Source organism: Apaloderma vittatum, unplaced genomic scaffold (genome assembly GCF_000703405.1).
Source record: "Apaloderma vittatum isolate BGI_N311 unplaced genomic scaffold, ASM70340v1 scaffold42389, whole genome shotgun sequence".
Taxonomy (NCBI): domain Eukaryota; kingdom Metazoa; phylum Chordata; class Aves; order Trogoniformes; family Trogonidae; genus Apaloderma; species Apaloderma vittatum.
In genome coordinates this window covers 1-25,510 of record NW_009737749.1, presented here as the reverse complement: position 1 = coordinate 25,510, position 25,510 = coordinate 1, and the positions used below count along the sequence as shown (strand labels likewise).

At 45.9% G+C, this 25,510-nt stretch overlaps 1 protein-coding gene across 1 annotated transcript; it reads right to left on the bottom strand.

Moving 5' to 3' along the window:
* Nucleotides 1-1,217: 1,217 nt before the first annotated feature.
* ADORA2A (adenosine A2a receptor) lies at nucleotides 1,218-9,667 on the bottom strand. Its single transcript, XM_009877419.1, has 2 exons — nucleotides 9,318-9,667; nucleotides 1,218-2,178 (listed from the first exon to the last, which is right to left on the bottom strand). Exons 1-2 carry the CDS (start codon nucleotides 9,665-9,667, stop codon nucleotides 1,218-1,220), a joined length of 1,311 nt encoding a protein of 436 aa, XP_009875721.1.
* Between the last annotated feature and the right edge of the window lie 15,843 nt (nucleotides 9,668-25,510).

Sequence of the window (25,510 nt, the reverse complement as noted above, 5' to 3'; positions counted from 1 at the left end):
GCACAACAAGGCCAGAGCAGGCTTCACAGTAAAGCACATCAGGAAAAAACTGAAATCACAGGAGAAAAGGTGTTTAAATAGAGCTCATCGGAATTCTGAAAATAACCATTATGTATGTGTGTGTGTTCCTCCCTACCCTGAGAAAGGAGAAAAAAAACCCACAGCCTTTCGACTGAGGGTGAAAATTATCAAAATACAGAAAATAAGCTCCCCTCACACAGATTTGGGGCCATGCAAAGAATTTGCACTCTAGGAGCTCAGGAGGACAAGCACAGAGGTGGGGGAAAAGCAGACAGTGCCCACCAGCCTACAGACAGCTCACACGCCCGACAGCTCTTCACAAGACCTCAGAGCGTGGCTGCCCTGGTGACCCAGACCACGACTTGGCCTGCTTGTCTACTATCTGCAGGATGGAGTCCTGCTAACAGCCCTTTTCCTGAGGGAAATCCATATTACAGACTCCATTTTCATTATTTGTTAGACAAAGTGGAGAGCTATGAGGTTGTGTATCTGGAACATGGAGCACTCAGGGAACGGATATCAGTTCTTACCCATCTTTTATAACTTAACATAAACTAATCTTGTCAAGACAAGAAAAAAAACCCACTTGAGCAACCTGTCGCAGTCTAAGCTTTAAAAACATGAACTAAAAGACAAAATGCCATGGCTGAATGTATTTAAAGTTCCCATCAGGTAAATTCCTTCTCTCCAGGCAGCTGCCAGCATCCTTCCTGACCAACAGATGTTGCTATCCCCCTTCTGTTTGTTGTAGTGCCAAAGTACTAAAATGCCCCTTCCTTGCTGCTCTTTGCAATTCAGTGAGTACTTCCAGCCATACTTTTATTTCTGTTGGTAAAGAAAGCAAAACCGACATATCACCACAGATACATGGTACAGCATAATGTCACGATATGCTCTGCGTCAGCAGAGTCTCCCGGTGCTGAACTTGGAATGCCATCCTTGACCTTGGCACTGCTCTTGGAGACAGATTGGTGACAGGTAACGTGTCCCTCCTTCCTTCGTCTCTTTCAATAGTCTCTTGGCTTTTCTCCAGTCTAGTATTTAGGATCATCTCAACAGTCCTGGGTAGGGACCCCCTTCTCCAAGGCAATCTGAATACACACCTTTCCCCCCGCCCCCCCCAACCTCCCTTTCTGTCACGGCAGAGGTCACCGATGGAAAAAAATAATTCTACCAGGAAGACTTTGAAAGTCTCATCAGGAAACATCAGCTGCTGCGAAGGCTGCTCTTTCTAGATCTGAGTAGGACACCTGGGCATCCATTAGCTCTTCACTGTGAAGCTCCCTGTTCATGCATGCATCCGAGAGAATCCCATTTCTGCAGGAATGTGGGAGATGCCCATTTGTCTCCATGTCCAGAGCATTTCCATTATGATGCCACTCCAAGCCAGCTTTGCATTTGTTTAAGTCCTGCTTTTCGGGATCCCTGTGGATCTCTCCATTGGTGTATACCTCTAATGCGTACTCACTGATTCGTATGCTGGCGTTCTCTGCGTCCCCACCATGAGTGGAAGTCCTGGAGCTGGCTGTTCCTGCCTTGAATGGCTCCTTCCGGCCCAGGATATGCTGGCTGATGATTTTGCGGAAGGTGTATCGGAACTCCCTGATTCGGTAGGCATAAATTAGAGGATTTACAACCGAGTTGGCATGAGACAGGATAATAGCCAGGTACATCAGCCAGAGGGGAGCATGGGCACAATTTGGGCAAAAAAGGGTAAAGCAGTTAATAATATGTAGTGGAAGCCAGCAGACTGCAAACAACCCAACAATGATGGCTAAAGACTTAGCTGCATGGACTTCCTTCTGCAAAGTGGAGCGAGAACGTTCCCCATGTACCATCTTGTTCTCCATCTGCTTGAGCTGTCGCCGGGCTGCCATGAAGATTTTCAAGTAGATACCAAACATGAGGAGGAGGGGCAAGAGCACACAGGCAAAGAAGTTGTAGTAGACCATGTACTCCATGGTGACCACAGCCTCAAAGAGACATGCCACCATACTGTTGCTGCAGTTGATGGGAGAGGACTTATTGGAACCCAGCTCTTCGATCTGGGAGCGATTGTGCCACCCCAGCATTGGTGTCAAGCCGATGATGAAAGATAATACCCAGCAGATGGCAATGATACCTTTAGCTCGAGAGCCAGTCACCAAGCCATTGTACCTACAAAGCAGAGGAAACGGGAATTACATCAGTATCATCAAGCAAGCCCCTGACACCCAAGCAACTTCCCAATGGCTTGAAGTCCCAGAAGAGAGCAAGAAAGGCACCTGCTTCTTCAGATGAGCCTTTGAACTGCCCCGAACCCAAGCACCACAGCTAAGCAATGACTCCATGGTGATATCATACACCACCTATTTCCCTCCCCTTTCCTTTAGGTGGTGGATAGGTGACAGAAAAGCAAGGAAATGAATACAGTCTTTATCTTTGTTCCTTCACTCCACCAACTCACTCGGTCACGCACACAGAACTTGTAGCCAGGATAATCAACAGCACTGCTGTGATCCTTGGTGATGAAGACCACCATGGCTCTCCTGCCAAAGGCTGAGGTAATTCCTCCTTTCTGGCAAAGGAGAAGCCTTGTAGCATGGAACAGCACAAAAGAACTCAGAGGGACAGCTCTGCTGGCCCCATGTCCATGTTCAGGTGTGTTCCAGGGAAATTCTGCTGACTTAACTGCAGAAGCCAGGCTGGCATTGCCTTACACAGCATCTCTCTCTGCTCCACGGCAGCACTTTCAGGAAGGCCAGCACCACCAACCTTCCTTAAATAACTGAGGCAAGTCAGCAATTTTCCTCACTGGCACAGCTAAGCTGATCCTAGTCTTTCCCAGAAAGGAGGAATTAAAGCTGAGGACAGTGCTCTGACTACAGGTGTGCTGTGGACACACACCAAGGGGGACTTCACTGGTGGAGGTATTGATATGCCTGGCTGAAGCAAGGGCTCTTAGCAGTAAATTCTCCAAGTTCTGCTGAAAGAGACAATAAGCAACATGGTAAGAATCTGACAGTGCAGCCAGGGACCTTGGTTTGTTTGAAATACCAGCCAGTTCCCAAAGCCTCACAGGTTACTGCGAGTCCTGAGACAGCTACACCAGTTCTTCTGTCTGAAAATGTAAATGAGGGCAACAGTTTAACATCTCAATACGATTTCCTTCCCTTGGTAAAGCTTAGCATGGAAAATAGATGGCCGGATTCCCACACAGTCCAGCGTGGGTCCCACACTGTACTTGACCTCATGTATCTGTGATCGGACAACGGTAGCACTGGGCTCCCAGTGTTTACCCAATGCTGCTTCTCCCTCTGTCCCCAGAATTTGCTCAGCAAACAAACATTAAAAAAAAAAATAATCCAACAAGCCATAGAAATCTTTCCGTCTCTCAATGAAATAGTTACTCCCACAGGTTCACGCTCCTGACCCAATGCAAGTTCAAGACAGGAGAGGAGAGAAGTTGCTTTTGCCAGGCACGGTGCAGAACGGAGACTCTGTACATGTTTTAAATCCCTGCTGATGGGCCTTGGAAAAAACCTGGCTGCACAGAAGACCCAGCAGGCTAGAGTCTCCCTTCCTTAGCTGTGTTTCAAGATCAGAAAAGAGGGAGTGGGTGAGGGGGCAATCACACAATTCCCAGTACCCAAAACACATTGAAATCTTCCTAGAAATGAGGGAGGGATTCAGGCAATTCTGTGAGGTAAAAAGTTTTCTCCAGTAAGTAGTGGATCCTACTCAATGCTTAGAGGATGCTAAGGGCACAGCAGGGATGGTAGCAGGGAGCTGCTCACATTCAGACCTCATCAACACAGCAAAACAGCATCCGCGCTTTGAAAAGGATTGGCTGAAGGCACTTGAAGCTTGGAAAAACAAAGCCTCAAAACCCTGCAGCCCTGGAACTGGCTACATCTTGTCAGAAGAATTTTGAAATTGTGCAGCTGTTATCCCACGACTAGAGATGTCCTTTTCCTTCCACTAAAAATATATTCATTACTACTCCAAGCACCCCCCATTTCTCCCTCCCTCTTACCCTCTGGGAATTCCCATGCAACAAACTTTAGAAGGCTTAGGAACAGCACTTGACCCAAGCAGCCGCCTGCTTTCCAGCTGCAGAGTACTGTGCTGGCAGGGGCGACTATCAACCTATCAGCGAGTGCACTTCCCTAATGCCTCGCTCAGTATCTCCAAGGTTAAGAGAGAAAGATCACAGCATCTCAGGTGTGGCATGATGTTGGCCAGGTACCCACTGAGAAGCATTCATTCGCTTGGGAGAGCTTCCTTTCCGAGATCCACATGAGGCAACTCTGGCTGACTTGGCAGAGACAGGGTTATTGTCCAGACAGAATCATGATTTGATGGACTTTCCTGCACTTTTCCTTTTGCCCACTTAGACATGTCACCAGGGCAGCACTGAAGAGTTTGTGCACCTGTGTAGGCATATTTCCAGGCTCACAACAGCCAGGCCAAAGCTACTTTCTGCATCCTCAGTGCTGTACAGCTCCACGTGGTAAGTTCAGGGCTTCCAGGAAGCATCACGTACACTGTGAGTCGCTGGCACCTATGCAGGAGATGGTCTGCTGAAAGCAGCCGGTCACATCTACAGCCCGTGGTCTGCACTGCCAGCAACCGACTTTGCAGCATGTCTGATGTGTCCAGACAGCACTGGATTGTCTGTGCACAAGCAGTTCTCCTGCTTCCTGGAAATACTGGACTTAGTACACAAACAATGACTTCTACTCGTGAAATTACAGACACAAAGAACCTGAGTGCAGAGCACAGGGACACTCATGGTGGAGTTGGGTGGGGGGACGGTGTCACCTGACTCCTCTAGAAAACAAAACCAACTTTTGCAAACACATGAAAATGTAGATGTTTTTGCCAAAATAATTTCACCTGCCCTGCTATTCTCCCAATCATTAGGCTGACAAACCGATTCCAAGAGAACAGCTGCCCTTGGTGAATGCACAACTCACCTGTGCTGCCTAGAATAACCTGGCTGAGGATGTGACACTTCCAGGTCCTTGGCCTAAGCTCTGTGTCATTGAGACAATGATTCCTGCACAAAGCATAGAATCTCACCAGTCTGATTTATAAACTACGAAGCTAGGTGGAAGACAGCTGGTGGAAGAACCACAGGGCCCTCCAGCAGAAGATAAAATCTTTCCATACACTGTATGATACGTAGCCGGCCGAACTCACTGTTACAGCATCCAGCCAGCCTGCTGCCTGTCTTCCAAACCCACCTCTGGCTGACGGCACTGCACGTCCTGGCCAGACGGCTCTGTCACGCATGGAGCATATTCCAGCCACCTTTACTGCATCTCACCAGAAAGAGGGTGCTCAGAGGTGAGGGCACTGGGCTTTGATCTCAGTGGGTTTTAAGAAATCACTGCAAAACACTGTTCACTGAACATGTACACTCAAGAGTCCACATCTCAGGTAGCTACAGTCAAAGTGATCAAGACAAAAAGAGGATATTCTATTCCTATTACATGTACCAGGAAACAAGAGACACTGACAATCCCAGATCATCCAGGAAATCTTGTGGTGGAGCAAGAAACCAATCGCAGTCCTCCGCACTACCTAAACAACCCTGTCCCGAAACTCAGACCAGAAGCTTTCTCTCCTGTCACCAGGTGCTGCTTCTAGTGCCTGTCTGTGCTATGGAGACAGGGTAGGGTGAGATCCCAGCAGAAGCAATAACAGTGGGCAGACACAGTTCTGCTTTAGCTTCCAGACCAGAACTTTGCTAACAGCAAATGCCACGATGGCCCATGAAGCCACAGAGAAGTGGCACTGTTTTAAAAGCCATGCCCATGCTCGTTCAAAGAAGGGAGTAAGTTATTCTTCTTTCACATTAAGCTGAATCTGCCCATAATCTGAAACAAACATAAGCTCATGTAGGAAATGCTTGTTTATGGTGAGCAGGGAGAGAAAGAAGTCCAGATATGGCTCAAGGTGACAATAAAACTTAAAACCCCAATTCACTGATTCTGATGCTCACATATCAGCACCCAAGAAGGCAACTCTAGAGAATTAAATGACTGCTGAAACAGACTGTTCTCAGCACAAAGGTGCCTTCCATGCCCTATACTTTATCCAGGGGTTGTGTTCATCTCCCCTATTCTTCCTAACCCAGACTTTGAGTAGCCAGTTCATGTTCAGCTCACCTAGTCCCTGGCAGAGGGCATCCCAGCACCACCTGAGAGCTGCAGTTTCAATCACCACTACATGGGATAAACCTGTCCCAAGGTTTCAAACGTCAGGGAGCAGCCCCTCAGTAATGGTTTCCCAGAGAAGCACTGCAGCAACCTTAGGCAGTCACCTCCAGCACAACTTTCACCAGAGGGAAAGGTCTGCACTTCACTGCGTTACTGCAGCTGGCACTGCATGACCCTCAGAGGTATTTATGCCACAGGTGAATACCTGAATCCAGCACATAGAGCAAGCAGTACCTGGAGAAGACTTTTCCATTTGGCTGCAGGAATTAAAATTTCTCCTCTCTTCGCCATGCATTGGAGCTACCTGTCCTTCACCAGGGGAGTGAGTATCTCTGCCACAAACGCCTGCACGAGAACACGGGGCTGGGCTCAGTGCCTATGGAGCGTTCGCTGGCACCAAAGAGCCTGGAAAGCAGTAATTGTTCTTGGCCCACAACTTCATCCTGAGCTCAGACTTGCAGCCAGTTTTGTTTAGAACACTCAAGGGTTTTGTATCAGTGAGCACAGGATTCCAGGTACCTGCCATGCTAGAGACACAGCTCAGATTTTATCCTAGACTGAACAATGGCTCAGACTCTCCTCCTTGGGAGTGCTTTATAGCTGCTTGCAGAGTGCTGCACTTGTATAAAACCTGGCACAATCCAGCAAAATGTTTGAGAACTTTCAGAAAGTTTATCAAATTCTACACAATGTTTTAATCACGTGAAAGGTAGAACTCATAAAATGTTCAAAAATTAGTTTTTATGTATTTTCAAATTTTACCTATAGATGTCTCTCCTCACCATAATTTTTTGGGGGAGGGTCTTTCACCCTCAGAAAAATCATTCCGAAAGTAACTCTAATCATGTAATGGAGCAGTATCAGAAAGCCCACTCTTACACCTCCTTAATACTGACAGTTTATTTGTGTTGGAATACACACCCACATTTGTATTTATCGAGACATGCTGTTACAAATCAGACATGAAACAGTTAACAACAACAAAGAATATGTTTGGCCCTTTTTGGTTTTGCTAGAGTGAAGGAAGTCTGATCTATTGTGTTTTTTAAGAGTATCCATCTAATGCATATTAGGAATGCCTGGTGTTACCTTTCTTGTCCTCTGAGGAGAGAAGAGGCTTTCCCAAGCATGAAAGGATGGGGTGAAAACATCGCACCTTCAGTGGCAGAACTTTCTTTCCACTGGTTTGACACTTTTTTGAGACAACCAGACATCAGAAAAAACCGAGGCTGTGAGCAGTCTGAAGCATACCACATCTCCCTCTTTAGCGAATCAGCTTTCACTTTCTCATTATGTCTGAGGCTGTAAATCTAATGCTTATTCATCCATAAATTCTTAAAGGGAAACACAACTGACAAGTTCTTTGCTTCTGCTGTAAAAGGACAAACCAGCAGAGCACAAGGATGGGGAGGAACCCACGGATCTACTGGTGGGCTTCTGCATCCAATCAACTCCACTGTTTCTGGAAGAAGGTGTGTTCTGTTTTTTCAAAAACAAAATACTGAGACCTGCACTGTGCCCAGCACTGACGAAGTCTGACTTTTCTGAAAGACTCTTTACCTTGGCTATTCCAGGAAATTAAATTTTCAAGACAATATAGTTAGAGTGATACCCCAAAAAATGGCAGAAATCCAGATTTAAAAAATCCTTTTCCTGGCAAGTCATCCTCTAGCAATAAGAACACTTAAAATGTCAGCAAAAGTTTTCACAATTAGCTCACGAGAGATGAATTAAAGACATTAGCCCTTCTCAAAACCATTTCAGAGGCAAGCTCCCGAGGGCTACCCTACATAAGTTTCTCTGCATCATTATTTTGATTTATAAACTAAACCAAAAGCCATCCATATGGACAACTGTATAAGAGGAGACAGTCCAAGTTACAGGTAACTAGCATCAATAGAGTTTTCTCTGCAATGAAGTGGAATAGTTGTTCCTCACAACTCCATTAAAAGTAGAGGCTGTAACAGGTACGACTATAGCAGGTAGCGGCAATGTTACAGCAGCAGGGGCCTGCTGAGGCAAGGCTTTAGGCAAGACTATGCTGCACTGGTCCCCATGGAAAGGTAATCTCCGCAGCTCTAGAGGAAAAAAAGGCTTTCTATTTTTGAATGGGAGGTTCGTGCTAATTGACACAAGCGCTGGATGACTGAAGCATTCGCAAGAGAAAAAACCTGTGTAATTAATTTATTACACAGGCCAGCACAAGTGATTTAAGCTCAACAGGAGTTAGGGTGTCCAAAAAGTCAAATTTGAGAGCACAGCAGTCAGAATTTGATTCCATTTTAGTGGCCACACTTGTTCAGGATAGGGAACAAGTCTTTCCACTCCTGAGAGCTGCATTCTCCTCAGGACAAGATGGGAAGGAAGGAGACTCCCACACTCTCCTTGCAACAGCCTCTCCCGGGGCTTCCTCTACATCTTTTGAGCTTACTGAATGACTTGGAAGCATTCAAACCCGGCCCACAAAATGCAATGTTGCTTCGTGCTCACGGTCAGATATACCCATCACAACAATGCGCTTCTGGAAAACTCTAAAGTAAGTAGTAGCCCCAGTACATGTGGCAAAACTTCCTCTTGTCCAACACCAGCCTCCCAGGTTGCAGGCAAAGTAAAGTCCCAAGAGAAGTCCCCATCCACACGTTCAATTTACAGCTGCAGGCAGAGCCCCCAGTCTCCCCTTGGGGAAGGAGACAAGTTGACCTCATCCCCTTCTGCCCTCTTTCTCCTCTTTCTCACAGAGACCCCTCTGGTGCTGCTGGCTGCAGCCCAGAGCGCAGATCAGTGAGGTTCCCCTGCACAACCCTGCCTAAATACGGATGGGCAGCTCCCAGGCAGGGCCGCTGCGATGCCACAGGCACACACCATGTGAGGACAGGGAAGAAGTGGAAAAGGAAGCGACCAGAAAATCCAGCAGCTGAGGCAGCCTCCAAGATCTAGAAAAGTGGCTTTTTTATCCAAATCACAAGGGAAATGAGTTCTGCTCCTCTTTTAACTTTCCCTTCCTTCCATCTCCAGATCTGCTGTTTTGACTGGTGTTCACCCCTCACCAACGCAGCCCCGCTCCGCTCACCCAGCCCAACGCACGCTTACCTGAGGGGAATGCGGATCGCAATGATTCTGTCGATGGCAATGGCAAGGAGGCTGAAGATCGAACTCTGAGTCAAGACCAGGACGAAGCAGGCAATGAAAAGGCAGCCATAAAAGAAGGCACAGAAACCAGTGCTGATGGTGATGGCAAAGGGGATTGCCAGCACGCCCACGGCAATGTCAGCAGCAGCCAGGGACACCACAAAATAGTTGGTGACGTTCTGCAAGTTGCTGTTCAAATAGACTGCCCAGCAGACCAGGATGTTCCCCAGGATGGCCAGCACTGCAATGACCAGTTCCAGGACGATGTAAGCTACGTCTGAGAGGAAGTCTTCCTTCCCATGTACTAGCATGGTGAGAGCGACCAGGCCACTGTGAGAACGTGCCAGAAAAGCTCAGCGTTCATATCTGCAGAGCACTGAACAGCAAAGACACTTCAAAGCTGCCTGGGGTCTGCAGAGCACTCAGCTCCCAGCCGGTGAAGGTTGCTCAAACGCACGCTCTTCTCCCCATAGCAGTCTGAGATCTTTACAGCAGCAGATGTCAAGAAAAAAAAAACAGGGCTTGCCCACTCCAGCAAAGTAGATTAACCAGATGCAGAACAATTCAAACTCCAGCCGAAGAATGGACAGGAGAATCTCTCACGTAGAGAGTCACTGGTCTCCAGGCCACAAAGTCCAGCAGGCAACACGACACAGAAAGGGTATTGTATGGCAGTGTCACCTCGGCTGGGACTTTTTGTTTCCTGTTGACAATCACACTGCTAGTCATGGCTTCCTCTCACGTACATACCTAGTAGCAACGTCCTCCAGTTCTCTTTTTCTCCTTTTAGTGCTAGAACTTGGGAAATATTTTCTTCAGCTGAAGCAAACATTCAACTTCTTCCCTTGTAGTTTCCTTTAAAAGAAAAAAAAAAACCAAACATCAACCACATTTGCTAAGTAATCAGCTCTACAGAGGAGATGGAAAAAGCAAAATCTCATTAAAGTGGCACATTGATTTGATAACGGATATTAAGCAGACCTAGAAGAATACATCACTGAGAAAAATCTCACATTTTGTCTATCTTGAAAGCTGCAGGGCCAAACCCAAGGTTCAGGAAGCCACTATTTCACAGTGGTGATGAGAAACAAGGGATGTTTTGTTTTCAAGGCTACCAACTGAGCCGGCACTTCAGCAGCTGCTCAATAGCTGCCCTGAAACACGAGAACCCCACTAATTATGCCTTGGCAAGTGCTGTGGCTGCACAGAGGAAAGGTGGAGGAGCCTTTTTACATACACCTGTCTCCCTCTGATCACAAACACAAGACTAGAGCCATCACGTGCTGCCCACCTTCACGTACTTTGCCACCAAAGTGTGCTGCACCAATACGCTGCTCTGGATATTCACAAGGGGGTTACGCCGCTGGTGCGTGTGGTCACTGCTCTGGTGCCATACCCAGCCTTTCCTTCAAGTGCACGGATGCCGGAACATGACCAGTTGCAGGGAGAATAGCTCAAGGTGTGTCAAAAAATGGCAGCTTTGAGGACTTCCCTGCTGAGCATGCACGCTCGAAGCGAGGGTCTCTGCAGGTTCCCCTCCTGCAATGCCTTTGGCTCGTTTCACGTTAATCTTTATCCTATAAGCAAACCATTTACACGTTATACCTGCATTGTCCATAGTGTTTGTTGCATCCACACGTTCAGGTCAGCACCGCTCCTCAACTACAGCCAGCCAGAAGCACATCCACCGAGATACACCTCTCCTACAAACACAAACACATTGGCACAATGGCCAGCGTCACCTCTCACATACACACTCGTGTTCTCTCAAGTATACACTCACGGTCCTGCACATAAACCTGGGACTAAAGTCAGTGCAGCTTGCAAGGAAACACAGGCCCTAGAGCTGCCATTTCACAGGAGCAGATACACGTCACCTACGTGCCTACAGGCCTCACACACCAACCCTGCAGGTCACCTCATACCTGTTTTCAGACACGGGTGCTTTTCATCAGTTTCAGCTAATAATATAGCAATGGAGAATACAATTCCCTGAGCTTCATGTCACAGTCAAGAGATAATTGTTTGCTGTCCTACTCTGTCACTTGCAGTGTGGGTTTGAAACCTTATTTAGCAAGCTGTAGCAGTAAGATTTTCTCATTAATTTAAGAAAACAGCTACTGAAACACCAGAGGGCTGTGGGAGAGCGAGACACACAGCACTAACTGATAAATCACTCCAGATCAGTTTTGGACGTAATATGAACCTCGAAACCAAAAGATTTTGGGGACTCCATACACAGGTGATCTGGTGTGGTCTAACCCAGCAGGGTTTCATGCCTTCACAGTTCAGTCAAAAACCTAATTTCTCAAGATAAAATAAAAGGGTAAAGACAGTGATAATAAAAGAAAATATGATTAACTTGTGATTCATATCTGATCTCAGGAACATAATCTAATTTTAGACCTTTCATTGATTTAGAGCTCTATTGCTAATGCTGCATTCGAAAGGAAAGTGAATGATTCTTGGTGGTTTGGATGTGCTTCAAAAACCTAGCTTTTTCTCCACCTTCAGCAATCTTGTTTGTGTTTTGCTTGGTTTCTGTTGAAGAAATCAACAGGAGACATTAGTTTGTGATCTAACTACTAAGACAAAGATCACCCATTTAATCTTTTCTACAGAACAGAAAACCCCAAGATGCCTCTATATTGACTAGCTTCTTTCAGCAAAAATACCATTTTTCCACTGACCTCCTAAAGATTGCTTCTACTTTCTTTGATTTAGAGATGTCAGGGATACGCTCATACATTTCTCTGCTACGATCACATCAGCCATTACAGATCCCAATAGGTTTGTTTCAAAGCAGTGACACTGAACTTCCCTCCCCTGCAGCCCATCTTCCAGGGAAAGGGAATAGAATGAATCTAAGATAAAAATGAAGAAAATCCGGAGAGAGAGAAAACAGAAAGGGCAAGATGAAAAATAAAACCCACTTTGTGCACGTGTGAAAAAGAGATGGGAAAAAGGTGGCAGGGAAAAAAAAAAGACCTGAAACTGCAAGCTAGGAGAAGCACAGCATGTGCTGAGATGTACGACGTGGCTGCGCCTGAAGGCTCTGAAAGGATACAGGCTCCCACGTCCTCCAGCATCACGGCAGCAGAGACAGTGATGGGGCAGCACTCTGGTAACAGAGGGGCGAGCATATGTGTCCCCACTTCCTAACATGCTGCCACCTTTCCCTGCGGGTCAAGCTCAGGAACAAACTCCAGTGACAGGAGAAGTTTAAGAAAAATTTAACAAACTACTGTGACACGCTTGGGTAAAATAAACCATAAACATCTCCAAAAGCTATTCTGAGATGAAGTCAGAAGAACTGAAGAAACCACTTTTTTTAAAGGAGCGAGCTTGAGAAGTGGTCACATTAGAATCATAGAATGGCCTAGGCTGGAAGGGACCTTAGAGATCATCTAGTCCAACCTCCCTGTTTTGGGCAGGGACGCCACCTCTCGACTAGACCTGGCAACACATGGGGACCGAGCGGGAATTGAACCCGTGGCCTCGGTGTTGATTCTTATTGCCAGCAGCGCGCTCAAACCACTGAGCTAACCGGCCCCCTAATCCTCATGCAGAGGGGATTTACTTGAAGTCCTGCTATGATGCCCTTGCACTTCCTATTCATTACACACACCTCAGTGAAGGGGATCAAAATGAAATTACTGGTGTATTCTTCCCCATTTCAGAGCTTCCTTTAGCAGGATTATGAATCCATACTAACCCCAGATGCATTTTGTTTAATCTGACTCCTTAATGACCCATCCCAAACTCGTTTTCCAACAGGACATGGAGCGAAGTAACAAATCTACACTCCAGAGGTCCCCCCACATCAAAATCGCTCAGCACAAAGACAAAGCTGGAATTTCCTACAGCTCTGTATGTATTCTGAAAAAGCACAATACTGGAATTTGAAGAGTAATGAACACATCACATACAGCTTTTAACCTTCTACTTCAACTGTTTGTTTCATGGTCTGGTGTTAAATTTGAATTTTTTACCTCTTGATTTGTTTAGTCCCTTGCTTTCCACCTCCCTTCACAATCAGTGGCCTGATTCTTCAGCTCAAGCCCCAGCCACTTATTCTGAAGGGATTGGGAGATGTTATGTCCAGAAGAGGACAACATGTCCTTCCACCTTCTGCTCTCAGATGGGCTGGAAAACACTCAAGAGAGTTCTGCAGAGCCAGCACATCTCAGAAGAGAAATGACCAGAGCTGTGCAGGTGTCCCAGCCATGACAAAACACCACTTTGTGTCTGCTTCAGCACCAGTGCTTCTGCAGTAGCTGCTGACATTAGAAAAAGCAATTATTAGCCACACAGCCCCAGCACATCAGAGGCCTCACCTGCTACTTAAAGAAGGTGCCACAACCCCGGGAGGTTCCCACGTTCCACCCAAACTCGCCCATCTCACCTCATTCATCTCCTGCAGTGTCAGCCTGGTTTAGCTCTCACCAACACGTTAACAAGTCCTCAGTTGTACAAGTATTCACAACTTGCTTTAAAACAAGAACAGACTCAGTCTTTCTGCTTATATGGCTAGAAATGTACTGCACAGGGACAAATTTATTATAGAATCATCTACTTCATGCGAGACCCAAAGGCTCCGCAATCAGGTCTGACATGACAAAATTAATTGACAACCTGTTTTACTCACTGGTGAAGTGTGTATTTAACAGCTCAGGCCCTTGAGGGATCAGTATTGCAAGCTTCTTGAAACTTAAGAAAAATAATCCGTTTCACACAACCTGCTAGACAGCTACAATTAGTATTTCTTCTTAAGCCCATGTTATATTTTGTTAATTGGATTAATGCCTCTTTGATACCCTGGGCTATGTTCCGGCCTTTCCCTCATTATTAAATAAACGTTTTTTGCCACTCACAAACCTGTAAAACTGTTGCTCTGTTCATTTTTAGTGATTTGGAACACTCTGTTCTCTCTCATATTTCAGCCCCAATGAAAAACTGCTCCTTGAAAATTCAATAAAGTATCTGAACAGCACGTTCCCATGAAGCAATTCACCACTGGAGCCTAAGCAAGCTTTTGTTTGGCATCTCCAGTTGGCTTTGGACTAAGGTGTTGCCCCTTCTCTCTCCTGACTGCCAAAAGCATCGAGGTGAGCACCTGGTCACTGCTTGGTTCAAATCACTCACATCAAACAAGCTCATTCTCTGCTCTCGACCCCTTCAGGCTGAGTTTGGACATCCCAGATTTGGATGCCCACGCTCCGTCACGCTGGTACAGAGAGGATGCACCTGCTCCACGTGCCAGGCTGATGTATATGACAATGCCTGTGACACTTCAGTTTGACAGCTACTCTTAGATATTAGCAAAATCTTTAGGCAACCAGCAGCCCTCAGGGCACCCAAGACAGTCTATGGGCATGTAGGTGCAGCTTCTCCGGGCTCTAGGGAACATGGGTTTCCTCTTGTCTGCCTCAGGACAGAGCAAGCAAAGCAGCAGGCAGCTCCTGAGGCCATGGCAGAGTTTTCATCCAGGCTCATTCCACAGATCACAATCTAGCATCTTCTGACAACAAGACCATTCCCAGGTACCAGCCATGTACTGATTACCCAACTCTCTGAGAAAATCCTTGAATCCACACATGGCTGTAGACAGAATGCTGCTAAATCATTTGTTTCCTACTTCCCAAAGCCTGGAAGGGAAAATGCTTGTCAGTTTTTAACCTCTCTTTGAAATCCCTTTACCTCAAAGAGAATGTTCCTATCTTCCAAATCAAAGACTCTAAGAAATCTCATTTCTCCCCATTTCTTCAGAGGATCAAGCCACAGTAAATAAGCCAACGTGCTCACAGGCAGTACACAAATTTTCAAAACAATTCAGGCTGTAAGATGTCATGAAACCAGCCCTCTTTTGGGGGAGAATGATACGGAAGGCAGCAATAGAACTGTTCTGCATTACTCATGGTTTCATTTCTGAAGTTGTACAAATACTCGACACAGAGTGGCTTTCTTGCGCCCCTGACTGCTCACACAAAGCCAGTGTGCTTGGAGCTCTCAGAGAGCATCCTCACTCCTGCCTCCTGTTGTAGGACGAAGACATTTGGCTGGGTGGGGCAGGAGAGAGAGAAGGAAGGAGGCATCACCCATCTAACTGAGACATACTTTTTCTGGTTCTCCTATTCGCTTTATTATTGGCTGCTGGCTAAATGATCTTTTAGGTCATCTGCTTACAGTAATAGGAGGAAATTAAATATTAATAATAGACTATTTCCCTCTAGACTGCTCTTTGTTAACAAAGGATACAATTGAAACAAAGCAGGCAAATACTCAGCACACCATGCCCTTGGTTTTCAGGTACCTGGAAGCACTTTGATTTTCCCTCAGTCTCCCCTGGAGTTACAGACGCCCGACGTCCTGCACACCTGTCTGTAAGCACACCCATCAAAGTGCAGAACACCGCGATGTCTGGAAATCCTTGCTCTATCAAGGGACTCCACATGGCAGTTTGACCCTTCCAGAGCATCATTTCAGACTTTAGCCAAAACATCATCTAAGCCCTTGATGTTCTGACTGCAAAAAAATCCAGGGCCAAGGATCTTTTGAAGCATGGAGCTTGTTTCCATTTGGGGAGCGAAGTCTTCCTCCAGCATAAACCCTAAAGTGGGGTAACAGAGTTTGCTTTGCAAATTCTCCAGAAATACAGAGTAAAACAAGGGCTTCAGCTTTGTTAAGCTTGGTCTAATCAACTCTTACAGGAAAAGAGTAGCCCTCGAAGACTTAAAATTTTCACTCTGTGTACCTGTGAAAGGCAAAAGAAATGGCCCTTCAGATATGTGTACTGCTCCTATCTTTATGGTCAGTTCACAAACGAGGAATAGGGACAACATTTCTGCTTTACAGTCCCATTTCTGCTGCAGTCCAGGCCACAAAAGGAGGCCATACTCACAGCAAGTACAAGCACAGCAAATCTGGGTGTAAAGTGTGCACTGGTTACTGGAGACACCCACACTGCTGGAGCAGTGACAGTAACGAAGAGCATAACGCAGTCATACCCTTCAAGCCTGTTCCATGTCTCTCTCCTCCTCCTGCTTATACTACACATAAAAATCACAAACCAAATCCGTTTAAAAAGGGAAACCCCACTGGACAACGAGCAAAGGTCATGACACAGATGGGATGGCTAACAGGAATGGCTAATCCAAACCCAGTATTTCAGGTTTGCCTCCTGCCCTCCAAGTGCTAGAAGTGGATTAATTTTTATTGCAGTAGCGGAAGAGAAGCCTAGAAGAGAACGCATTTGACCATTTTTTTTTTCCCTAAGTGGATGTTATAAATGTTTAAAAGCAAGAAAAAACCTCACAGTAATTATTCCCATTCTAATGGTCACAAAAAGCCAGGGAGGCCAAAACTAAGTAAGGCCGAATGACCAGCAGTTAAATAAGCCAGATCAAACAAACAAACAAAAGGAAAAAGGTTCCCCTGTGCTCACTAAAGTCTCACTGGGCAGCAGGCATCATGATATATTGCCAAAAGGCACAGAAACATGTTGTTTTTTTGAGTAAACCATTTGTATCCAGGATTGATGATGCTGATTTACCTAAAGTGGCATTTCCAAAAATAAAAAATTAAGAGCACTGGGACAAGGTTTCGTAAGAGGGACACGAAAAAAAATATAATTAAAACCATGCACCATGGCCAGAAACAAATAACTACTCCCAGTATCATCCACAGTGTCTCTGAGGAGCCAGTTTTCCCTTCCTGTGTGAGAGAAGAACTCAAAAGCAAACTTTGCCTCCCCACAGCCCTACTAAAGCCAGCTGTGTTCATACATAAGGAGCATTTCCTTCGAGAACAAAACAAGAGAAATGAGGAAACAGGATATCAAGAAGAGGTGACCCACTGAGGAATACAGGCAAGTGAGCTATTTGCTCTGAAAATATTTATCGTATTGCTAATGCATCCATTCTGGTATATTTTAAAATAATGGAGTAGACTTCTCTCCAGATGTGACTTCACCTCTCATTTCTATATGAGGTTTCCAGGCAGGCAGTTGAGAATTGGGTACATCTGCTCATTTTCCTGCATTTTCAACCCATTTTTCTCAAACTCTGATTGCCTTCTCTAACTACAGGTTTGCTCTCCACCAGGCTTTGTGATTCCTCCTCCTGTTCCTCTGACCACCGTCCTCCTGCAGGTTGCAAGTAGTGTTTGTGTAACTGTCAGTGAAACAAAACCTCACGCCGGTGCAGGGAGTGCTGTTGTACCAGGTCAGTCAACACCTCTCTTCTAGAGTAGAAGGAATAAAACTCTATCTCTCTCAATTTAACTTAAAACAATTCCCCAGCTTTCCTTCCCTACTCTGATAAAGGCACTGTAAAACTTCGGCAGCGATGAGCAAATTCTACCCACCTCTGAGCCAAAGCAAAGCTGTCTCACTGCCTGAGCTCATCCACAGCTCAGACGCGGACCCCTCTGCGCCAGGGTTATTACTGTGGACTCACCACGAGGCCGCCATTACCACCCAAGTGGTTTGACTCACATCCACCCACAGCGTGAAAAGCTGTCAAGCCTCCATTGGGCTGCTACCACAGCTCAACACATCCTTCCTCCCCAACTTGCTCCCTTATCAGTGTAAGCAGTGACACCGCAGCAGCTCTCAGCCCGAGCGCCACAGAGCCTGCCCCGCTGACGGGCAACAGAGCCCATCCAAGCGCCCCTGCAGTCCCCGCACAGCCCACCCTTCGCTCTACGGGGGCTGCTCACTGCTGGCTCAGCCACAGAGATCGACCACGTGCTCCCTGCGCCTTGCCACGCCGACAGCCAGTGCCATAAATCCCATTCCCTCCCCTGCCCTGGGGTGTGTCCTGGCCCCTTTTGCACCCCCAGGCTGTGCACCTGGATGTTTTCCCCAACTCATTTCACCTCAGTTTGTCAATCAGCTACCAGTGAAAAAGCATTTAGATCAAGTGACAATGCTGGCAACGTGTTCTTATCCCAAAACCAGGCAAAAGCCACAATAAGAAATTTTCTGCCTCCTTAGCTTGTTTCCAGCAACTTCCCCTCTTCCATTTTCTAGGTACTTCCCCGACTTGCTAATGCTTATTTGCTCTGTGCCATGCTTCATCATCCGGTTAGTGTTCCTGTGTCAGTCTCAAAGCTTTTAAAGACATTTTTAGGACTCTGCCACCCTCTGTGGATAAGGAGGAGTTGATGCTCTGATGATGTCTCTCGGTCACATGCCCTTACTTTGTCCCTCCCTCTTCTCCTCCCTATGACTTGCACCAGACTCCTGTCACTCTTGCAAAGTCACTTGCGTTTTCCCTATCACAGCCAGACACGCCAGTACAAACCTTTCTAGAGGTACTCGAAGTGACCTCTTTTTTCACCCAAGTCCTTGACTATAATCCTATTTATTAAGAACTCTCCAGTGTCATTGCTTACTGATTCCCAAGTCTGTGTTTAGCTGGTGCTCTAAGGACTCTACCGAAGTCCTTCCTTCATTTCCGAAGTCCTGGGGCTGTGGTAAAAGCACATCCGCTTACAAGTAACAGTCTGGTACCTCTGCCCACTTCCTTCTCACTGCTCGGGTCAGACATTGATGTTCTGGGGTGGGGAGAGGCATGAACCAGCTGGTGAAAATGACATTTCTGGTCATTGATTTCCCTCCTTTGACATCAGACCATTGCACTAGAGAAACCAGTAGCTGCTCATAAATCACTTCAGAAAATATTTTAGTGGACTTGCTAGCTGTTTATGAGTTAATGTGCTCATCTAGATGAAGCAAAAAGGCATGGAGAGCAGCAGCAGGTACCCCACTACAATATCACAGCTTTACCATCTTTGGGAAGCTTCCCTTTTCTTCTACAAAAACTTAAGATATTTCACAGTTTCTGCACAATAAGAGACCATAAAAAGCCTCAGCTGTAAAGAAACCTGCAATCATCTCTGAAATGCACAACAACCATGACTCTGACACCCTGCTGCACAAGGAGAAACCAAATTCCTTGGGGACTGAGGCATTTGACTCCAAACACAAAAGACATTAGTCAAGCAGAGACACATCCCAGGGAGGTGCCCAGAACAGACATCCCCAAGACTTTATGATGGTTTCTTCCAAGTGGACTGTGTCCATCTCTTGCCTGCTATAACCATACAGCTAGGCTGTACTGTGGCTACATGGAGGAAAAGGAAGACTTCCCCTCAGGAATGGGGCAGAAAAGACAACAAAAATTGTCCATGAATCCTTTCCAGCCTTCAGACCATGAATAAAGCTTCTTACTTTTCTAGATCCTTCAAGAGCTGGCACCATACAGTTGTACCGGAGAAAAAGAATCACGTAACTACATCAAATCTGCCAGAATCCTCTATGTCCACCCATGTTATAACCCTCAATTAATCATAATGGTCAAGACACAGGATGACATAAAAAAAAGATTAACGTTTTCTAGGTGTTTGACAAAGTTAGGCACCTCAGTTTTAATATATCCTGCTAAAGAGGTCTGATTCTCAGTAGGGGAGCACTTTTTGGAATCAGGGTATTTTAAGGAATCCCTGACTAGGTAAGCCATTAGCAAAGGTCATTTTTGGCCAAAAATCCAGGTTGCAGAACACTTAAGAAACTTTTCAAAAGTCAGCATGCCTCTCCACACATGCTTCAAGAACTGTAATGGTGCTGGTGCCAGCCCAAGTCAGTCTGATGTTATTTTCCACTGTCCCATTGAACCTGGGCACTGATCTGTGTATCAGACGTATGTGGAAACTGTAATTATTCAAATAAATTTCAATCATGTGCCTCTCTCCTGAAGACTGCATTAGAGTCACATAGCTCTTAGCTGTCTTTTATCTTGGGAAATGTTTCCTATGGAAAATCCCAGTCTGCGCCCACGTATATGGAGCTCATACTGAAACCGAAGCTGTTATCACCACAGAATATTACATTTAATAACCTACTTCCCTTAACTCCTTAACCTCAACAACTGATTCATACCAGGATCTGACAATTCTATTATGGGGAAACCTCAATAACCAAAATGATAAGTCAGTTTGTAGAGGACTTTCCCCGTGGGTTGGACTACATGACCTTTAAAGGCCCCTTTCAGCCCAACACATTCTATGATTACAGAACAAGCAAAGAGAGTAGAAACACTTATGCTCTTGTAGTAAGAAGAAAAAAAAAAAAAAAAAGAGGGCAAGGAAGGGGAGACAAGAAGCAAGAGGAGAATGCAATAGTCTAAACCCAATACAAAATAACTCCAAAGAAGCAAAGCCAGGAGAAAAACGGGAGAGATTCTGAGGCCTGATTACTACGAGAGGAAAGAAACTTCTAAGAGTGAAAATATTGCAAACCTCACCACTCCCAAAGGGAGGCATTAGAAGAGCAGAATGAGACCAAATTACACTTCCCTCTGTCCAACAGCATTACTCACGCAAACGCACAAGGACCTCTGCCCAGGGAGAGAGGCAGAGGTGACCCCCAGCTGACGCTGACTCGGGTTCAGCTGAGCTTCGAATGGCTCCACCAGCCAACAATCCCTCTTCTGCCCTCCTTGAAGGGCTGCTGAATAAGGAGCCACAACTGCGGCTGTGAGTGTCACCTGGGCTAAACACAGGGGACAGAGAATGTCGTATCTCAGCTAGCCAGCAGATAAAACAGCCCCAATCTGCCAGGATGAGAGGCCTCCTGAGAATGCCTGAGTGTCTTCCACCCTGGGTTTGAGTGCAATCACAAATGCTAATCAACACAGACAGGAGCTCAGCATGTCATTCGTCACGTCTCCAAAGCTTCAGGAAAACCCCCCTTTCCTCTCCTTGTATCGCAGAGGGACAGGAAGATTCCCTCACCCTCTGCATGCCTTTCCGTCCCTGTTCCTGGCTCAAAACATCCCTGCAAGAAGTTTCACTCCCTGCTAACTTCTTCATTGTCTCAGATGCATTGTTTGCAAATGCTCCCTAAAAATGCCATGTAAAGAATTCTTTATTCCTGTTTCAGGTCTTTCCACATCCCTATGTAACACCTGGGCATTATCTTGTTACCTGTCAGACAGTGATAAACCTACTGCATGCGACCCCCGACTTACCAAGATAAACACAGTTTGTCTTGTAGCTGTCATTTCAAACTGTGACGTCCACTGATGCATTCGTAGTTGTGACAAATTGCTTTTATCATTCGGGCTTGAAACATAACTTTTCAAAACATAAAAATAAAAAAAACACATCAGCAAGTGCCCCAAAATATACATAAAATTTCAAGTGTGACCTTCCTGGCACTAGGTTTACTGCTGCATTGTGGTCAAAGAGGTCCCAGTACCTCTACTCTTGCACATCTACAATAGCATTTGTATAAACTTTACATAAGATACATCATATTTTAAGCTACCTGGTAATTACTGTTTTTAATAATCAACCACCAGGCCCACTGATGAAAAGCATCCTTTCTCCAGAACAAGTCATAAACTAAACTGATAAGATTCAAGTTAGCTATCACCCAAGCCTCTGCCGTCTCTTCGGAAAGGCATGCACCTCCCTCAGGTCCCATCCTACTCTCTGCCAGCCCCATCAGAATGTCTCACACAGCACTAGATGGCTGTTTATAGAGCCCATATCAAGCCCCAGGCGTCCTGAACAGGAAGGGACAAAGCTGCCCTCAAACACATGCCACAGCATTGTTAAGGCTTTTGCCTAACAGCAGTGATCACCCTGAAGCTACAGAAAGCCATCTTGTTGCATCTGGCTTCTCTCTGAAGTCTCCTAAGCACTTAGTGGCTCCTCAGCTCTTTTTATAGCTTCACTGCTGTGTGTTTATCCAGACAACTTGATCCTAACTTTGCAATCGCATCACCACAGGAGCTGTAGCAGACTACCTACCCCATTCCCCCTGGGCTACTGCCGAGCTCCAGCCACGCCAGGTGCAAGGTAGCCAGGTTTTGTATGATTTGTTCCCTACAGAAAACAGGTCGAGGAGCAAAAGAGATCACACCTTTATTCACTGCCATTTACCTAATGCCTGCACTTGCTGAAGCACTTCTAAATACTCTTTGCCGATCCTCTGTGGTCAGGATAAGGAATAAGTTACAGCAAATGAGGTTCAAGCTGGACATCAGGGTGTTTCCTGCACACCAGGAAAGGAGTCCCCACTGCAGGTCTTTAGGAGCAGGATGGAAAAATATCTGTCAGAAACAGCAAACCCATAGCTGATCCTGCCTTAGGGCAGAGGCCTGGATTAGATGACCCTGAAGCACCTCCTGAGGATATTTTCAATAATTGAGAGTTGTCTGTGCCATCTGTCCATTCTGATCTACAGAGATTTACTTCAGGGGAAAAAAAAAAAAGTGCAATACATCCAATAACTATTCCTGACACACATACAGCCTTTGTGAGGGCAGAGGCATCTTCCAATTCTACAGAGGAAAGTGAAGCCTTCAGAGGTTAAACCACCTTCTGTGTATCTGCCCTCGCAAGGCAGAATGCTGCCGGTTCTTTATCCCAACTAATCAACCCTCAACATTGAGCTTACACGAGCACCTCACCTTTCTCTGCCTTTTTAAAATGAGCAGAGAGGAAAGGAACTGCTGCTACTGCGTTCAAGTAACTTCACCAAGGCTGTTCAGGCACACTGACGCGAAACCTCACGGTGATCCACAAGGCAATCAAGCCTTTGGTCCTAAATACTTTTCATCAAGGTCTGGTGAGAATTCTCTCCAATTCCTTGACACGTAAGTGTCTTGGTTTTTAGTTTAGATTCCAACAAAAAAGAAAGCTTGTCTCCATTTTCAGATAGAAAGCACTTGTTAAAGAAGGATCTAAGATTTATTCACTGTACAAATAAGATGGAGAAATAAGCAAGAAAAGCTGAAATCTGTTCAAGCTGAATAGAAGGACAAACTGCAACACCAAGTGAGGTGCTGATACCAGCCTTTGGATGGAAAACACCTCACTTACAGCTGTGCAGAACTCTTTGAGAAAGCTCAGCCACACTATGCCTTGTCCCATCTCCTGTGTAAAAACATGGGCGGAAATGTCAAACCGAAGTGACGAGCCAACGCACAGTGAACATAAAGCGTTTAGGTGGAAAATCTGTGAAGCCTTAAACATCCTGTATAGATGAGAAATCATATAGCCATCAGTCACCCAGGCAGAAAGGAAGTGGTAAAGGGGGAGGTTTTCCCTCCACACCAGATGGAAGAGCTGCCAGAATGAAGACTGAAGGGGATGTACTCAGCTAGCTCAGACCCTTCAGAGAAACCAACTGAAAGGAAGAGCGAAGATTTGGAATAGCCCCTCCAAACCTGCTACTGGACCCAGCTTTTCCTGGTAGTTCTTAAGAGGGCTTAACCACATGGCTCTACAGAAAACCCATTATTGAAGATTAAACAAAAAAGATGAATAGCTTTCAAAAGTTGATTACATCCAAATGCAATAGTGCCAGCAGACCTTATGGAAACATGCTATTAAAATATCAGCAAAAATAGAAATGCAAACACAGGAGACCTGGCAGAAGGCTTTTCAGCTCAGATCTTTAGCGCCTTTTGCACCCACTGACAGAAGGACAGAGGCTGAAAACATCATTACTGCGCTAACATCCCTTGACCTGGCACAGGATGATGCCGATTCTAATTTTTAGGAATAAAAATACATACGGAAGGAGAGAGATTATGTACATGTGTAAATTACAACCTTATCACTGAACAGCATTAAAAAGGAAACCTCCTTGCCTTTTTTTTTTGTTTTATTTTTCACACCCTGGAAGAGGTCATTTTTATTTTATATACACACATGCATGTTTGCAGTTTGTACCCATGTGTTTTCTCTACAAATTCAGAGGCCCATAGCTTCCCTGGTTAATTCAGAATTTAATCCATTTGCTGCATTAGACAGGATTTCATTTTCATAGTATTTTTGTGAAATGTGATTACATTTATATTGACTTTTTTATTGAGATTCCAAATAAGGTAATTTCTTCCAGAGATCTAATTCAATTGAAATATTTCTCACATCCCCGCTGGTCACTTTATCTAACCTTTTTGTACTTCACTTGGGCAACATGCTCTGGGGGGTGTCTCTCTAACAGCAGGAGCTGGCCATGCTCCCTTTCTCTCTGTTAGTTTCTGTCAGGCAGAAGAATGAATTTATCAGTTACTACAGTTCTTGAGTTACACAAGTCCGAGACCTACAGGCCTGATAAGAAACATGAAAACAAATACATCCAAAGATCGAGTTATCAATAGTTGACCATCTGCTTAGGAAAATAATTTTAAGTAGTTAATGGCAATTCTATTAACTGCTATTTACTAAGTGAGTCATGTTGCTCTCTTTAAGTTAACTCTTCCTGTCTCCTCTGTGGGCCCTCTGCCCAAGGCAGTTTTGATGAGGGTGTTCAACCACCTCTATTGCTTTCAAGCTAAAGCAAAGCCTGCAAAACCTCCTCTGCACTCCAGACTTATCCCAAGCTCATACTGCACCGAAACATAAAAGAACATTAAAGCAACTGGTGCTTCTGGGTGCCTCTCCAACCACCCAAATGACCGTGTAGAAAAATCTCCTGCCAGGAGCATCTCCTGTGAGAGCACCACACAGCACACACACAGCACGGCCACACCTGCTGCCCAACGCACTCTTCCAGCGTGGGCTGCCTGCACCTCCATGCGGGCAGGCCGCCCCTGCAGGGCCCCGGAGCCCTGTCCGCCAGGGCAGAAAGCCTTCTCACACATCCTCCCCACAGCTCTGGAGACAACTGGTATCCTGCTGCCTGTCTCCTCTTCCTTCATCCGCCTGCTCCCCCTGGCCCCTCTGTGACTGCCAGCTCCATGAACACCCTCCCTGGGTACCAAGGCTTCGAGAGCTCCCAGGCACAGCAGCAGAAGGGGCACCGCTGAAAAACCATTTCAGTCACTTGGCACAGACAAGGCAGGGCTGGGGCTGTCAGGGGAAGGAATGGGCACAAGACTGCTCACAGGGTCAACGTAATCCATTCGGTTCCTGCCCTATTTCCCTTAGCGCGATTGTCAAGTGCGTGGAAATGCCCTTTGTCAAACACTACGGAGAAGTTTACAGGATGCAGGGTGCTCCTCTGAAATCACTATTTAATCACAAAGCACAAGCACAAATATCAGCCGAAGGGCTAGAAGAAGGGCTGGGTGCAGGGAGGCAAAGTCCAGCGCTCGGCGTTTGAGGGAAGATCCGTGCAGCAAACATCTCGGAGC

Bases quoted from the DNA above. Each gene is read 5' to 3' on its own strand.
- ADORA2A (XM_009877419.1), bottom strand. From the start codon at position 9,667: ATGCTAGTACATGGGAAGGAAGACTTCCTCTCAGACGTAGCTTACATC. The intron at 2,179-9,317 runs GTAAGCGTGCGT...TCTGCTTTGTAG, and splicing joins GCGATCCGCATTCCCCTCAG to GTACAATGGCTTGGTGACTG.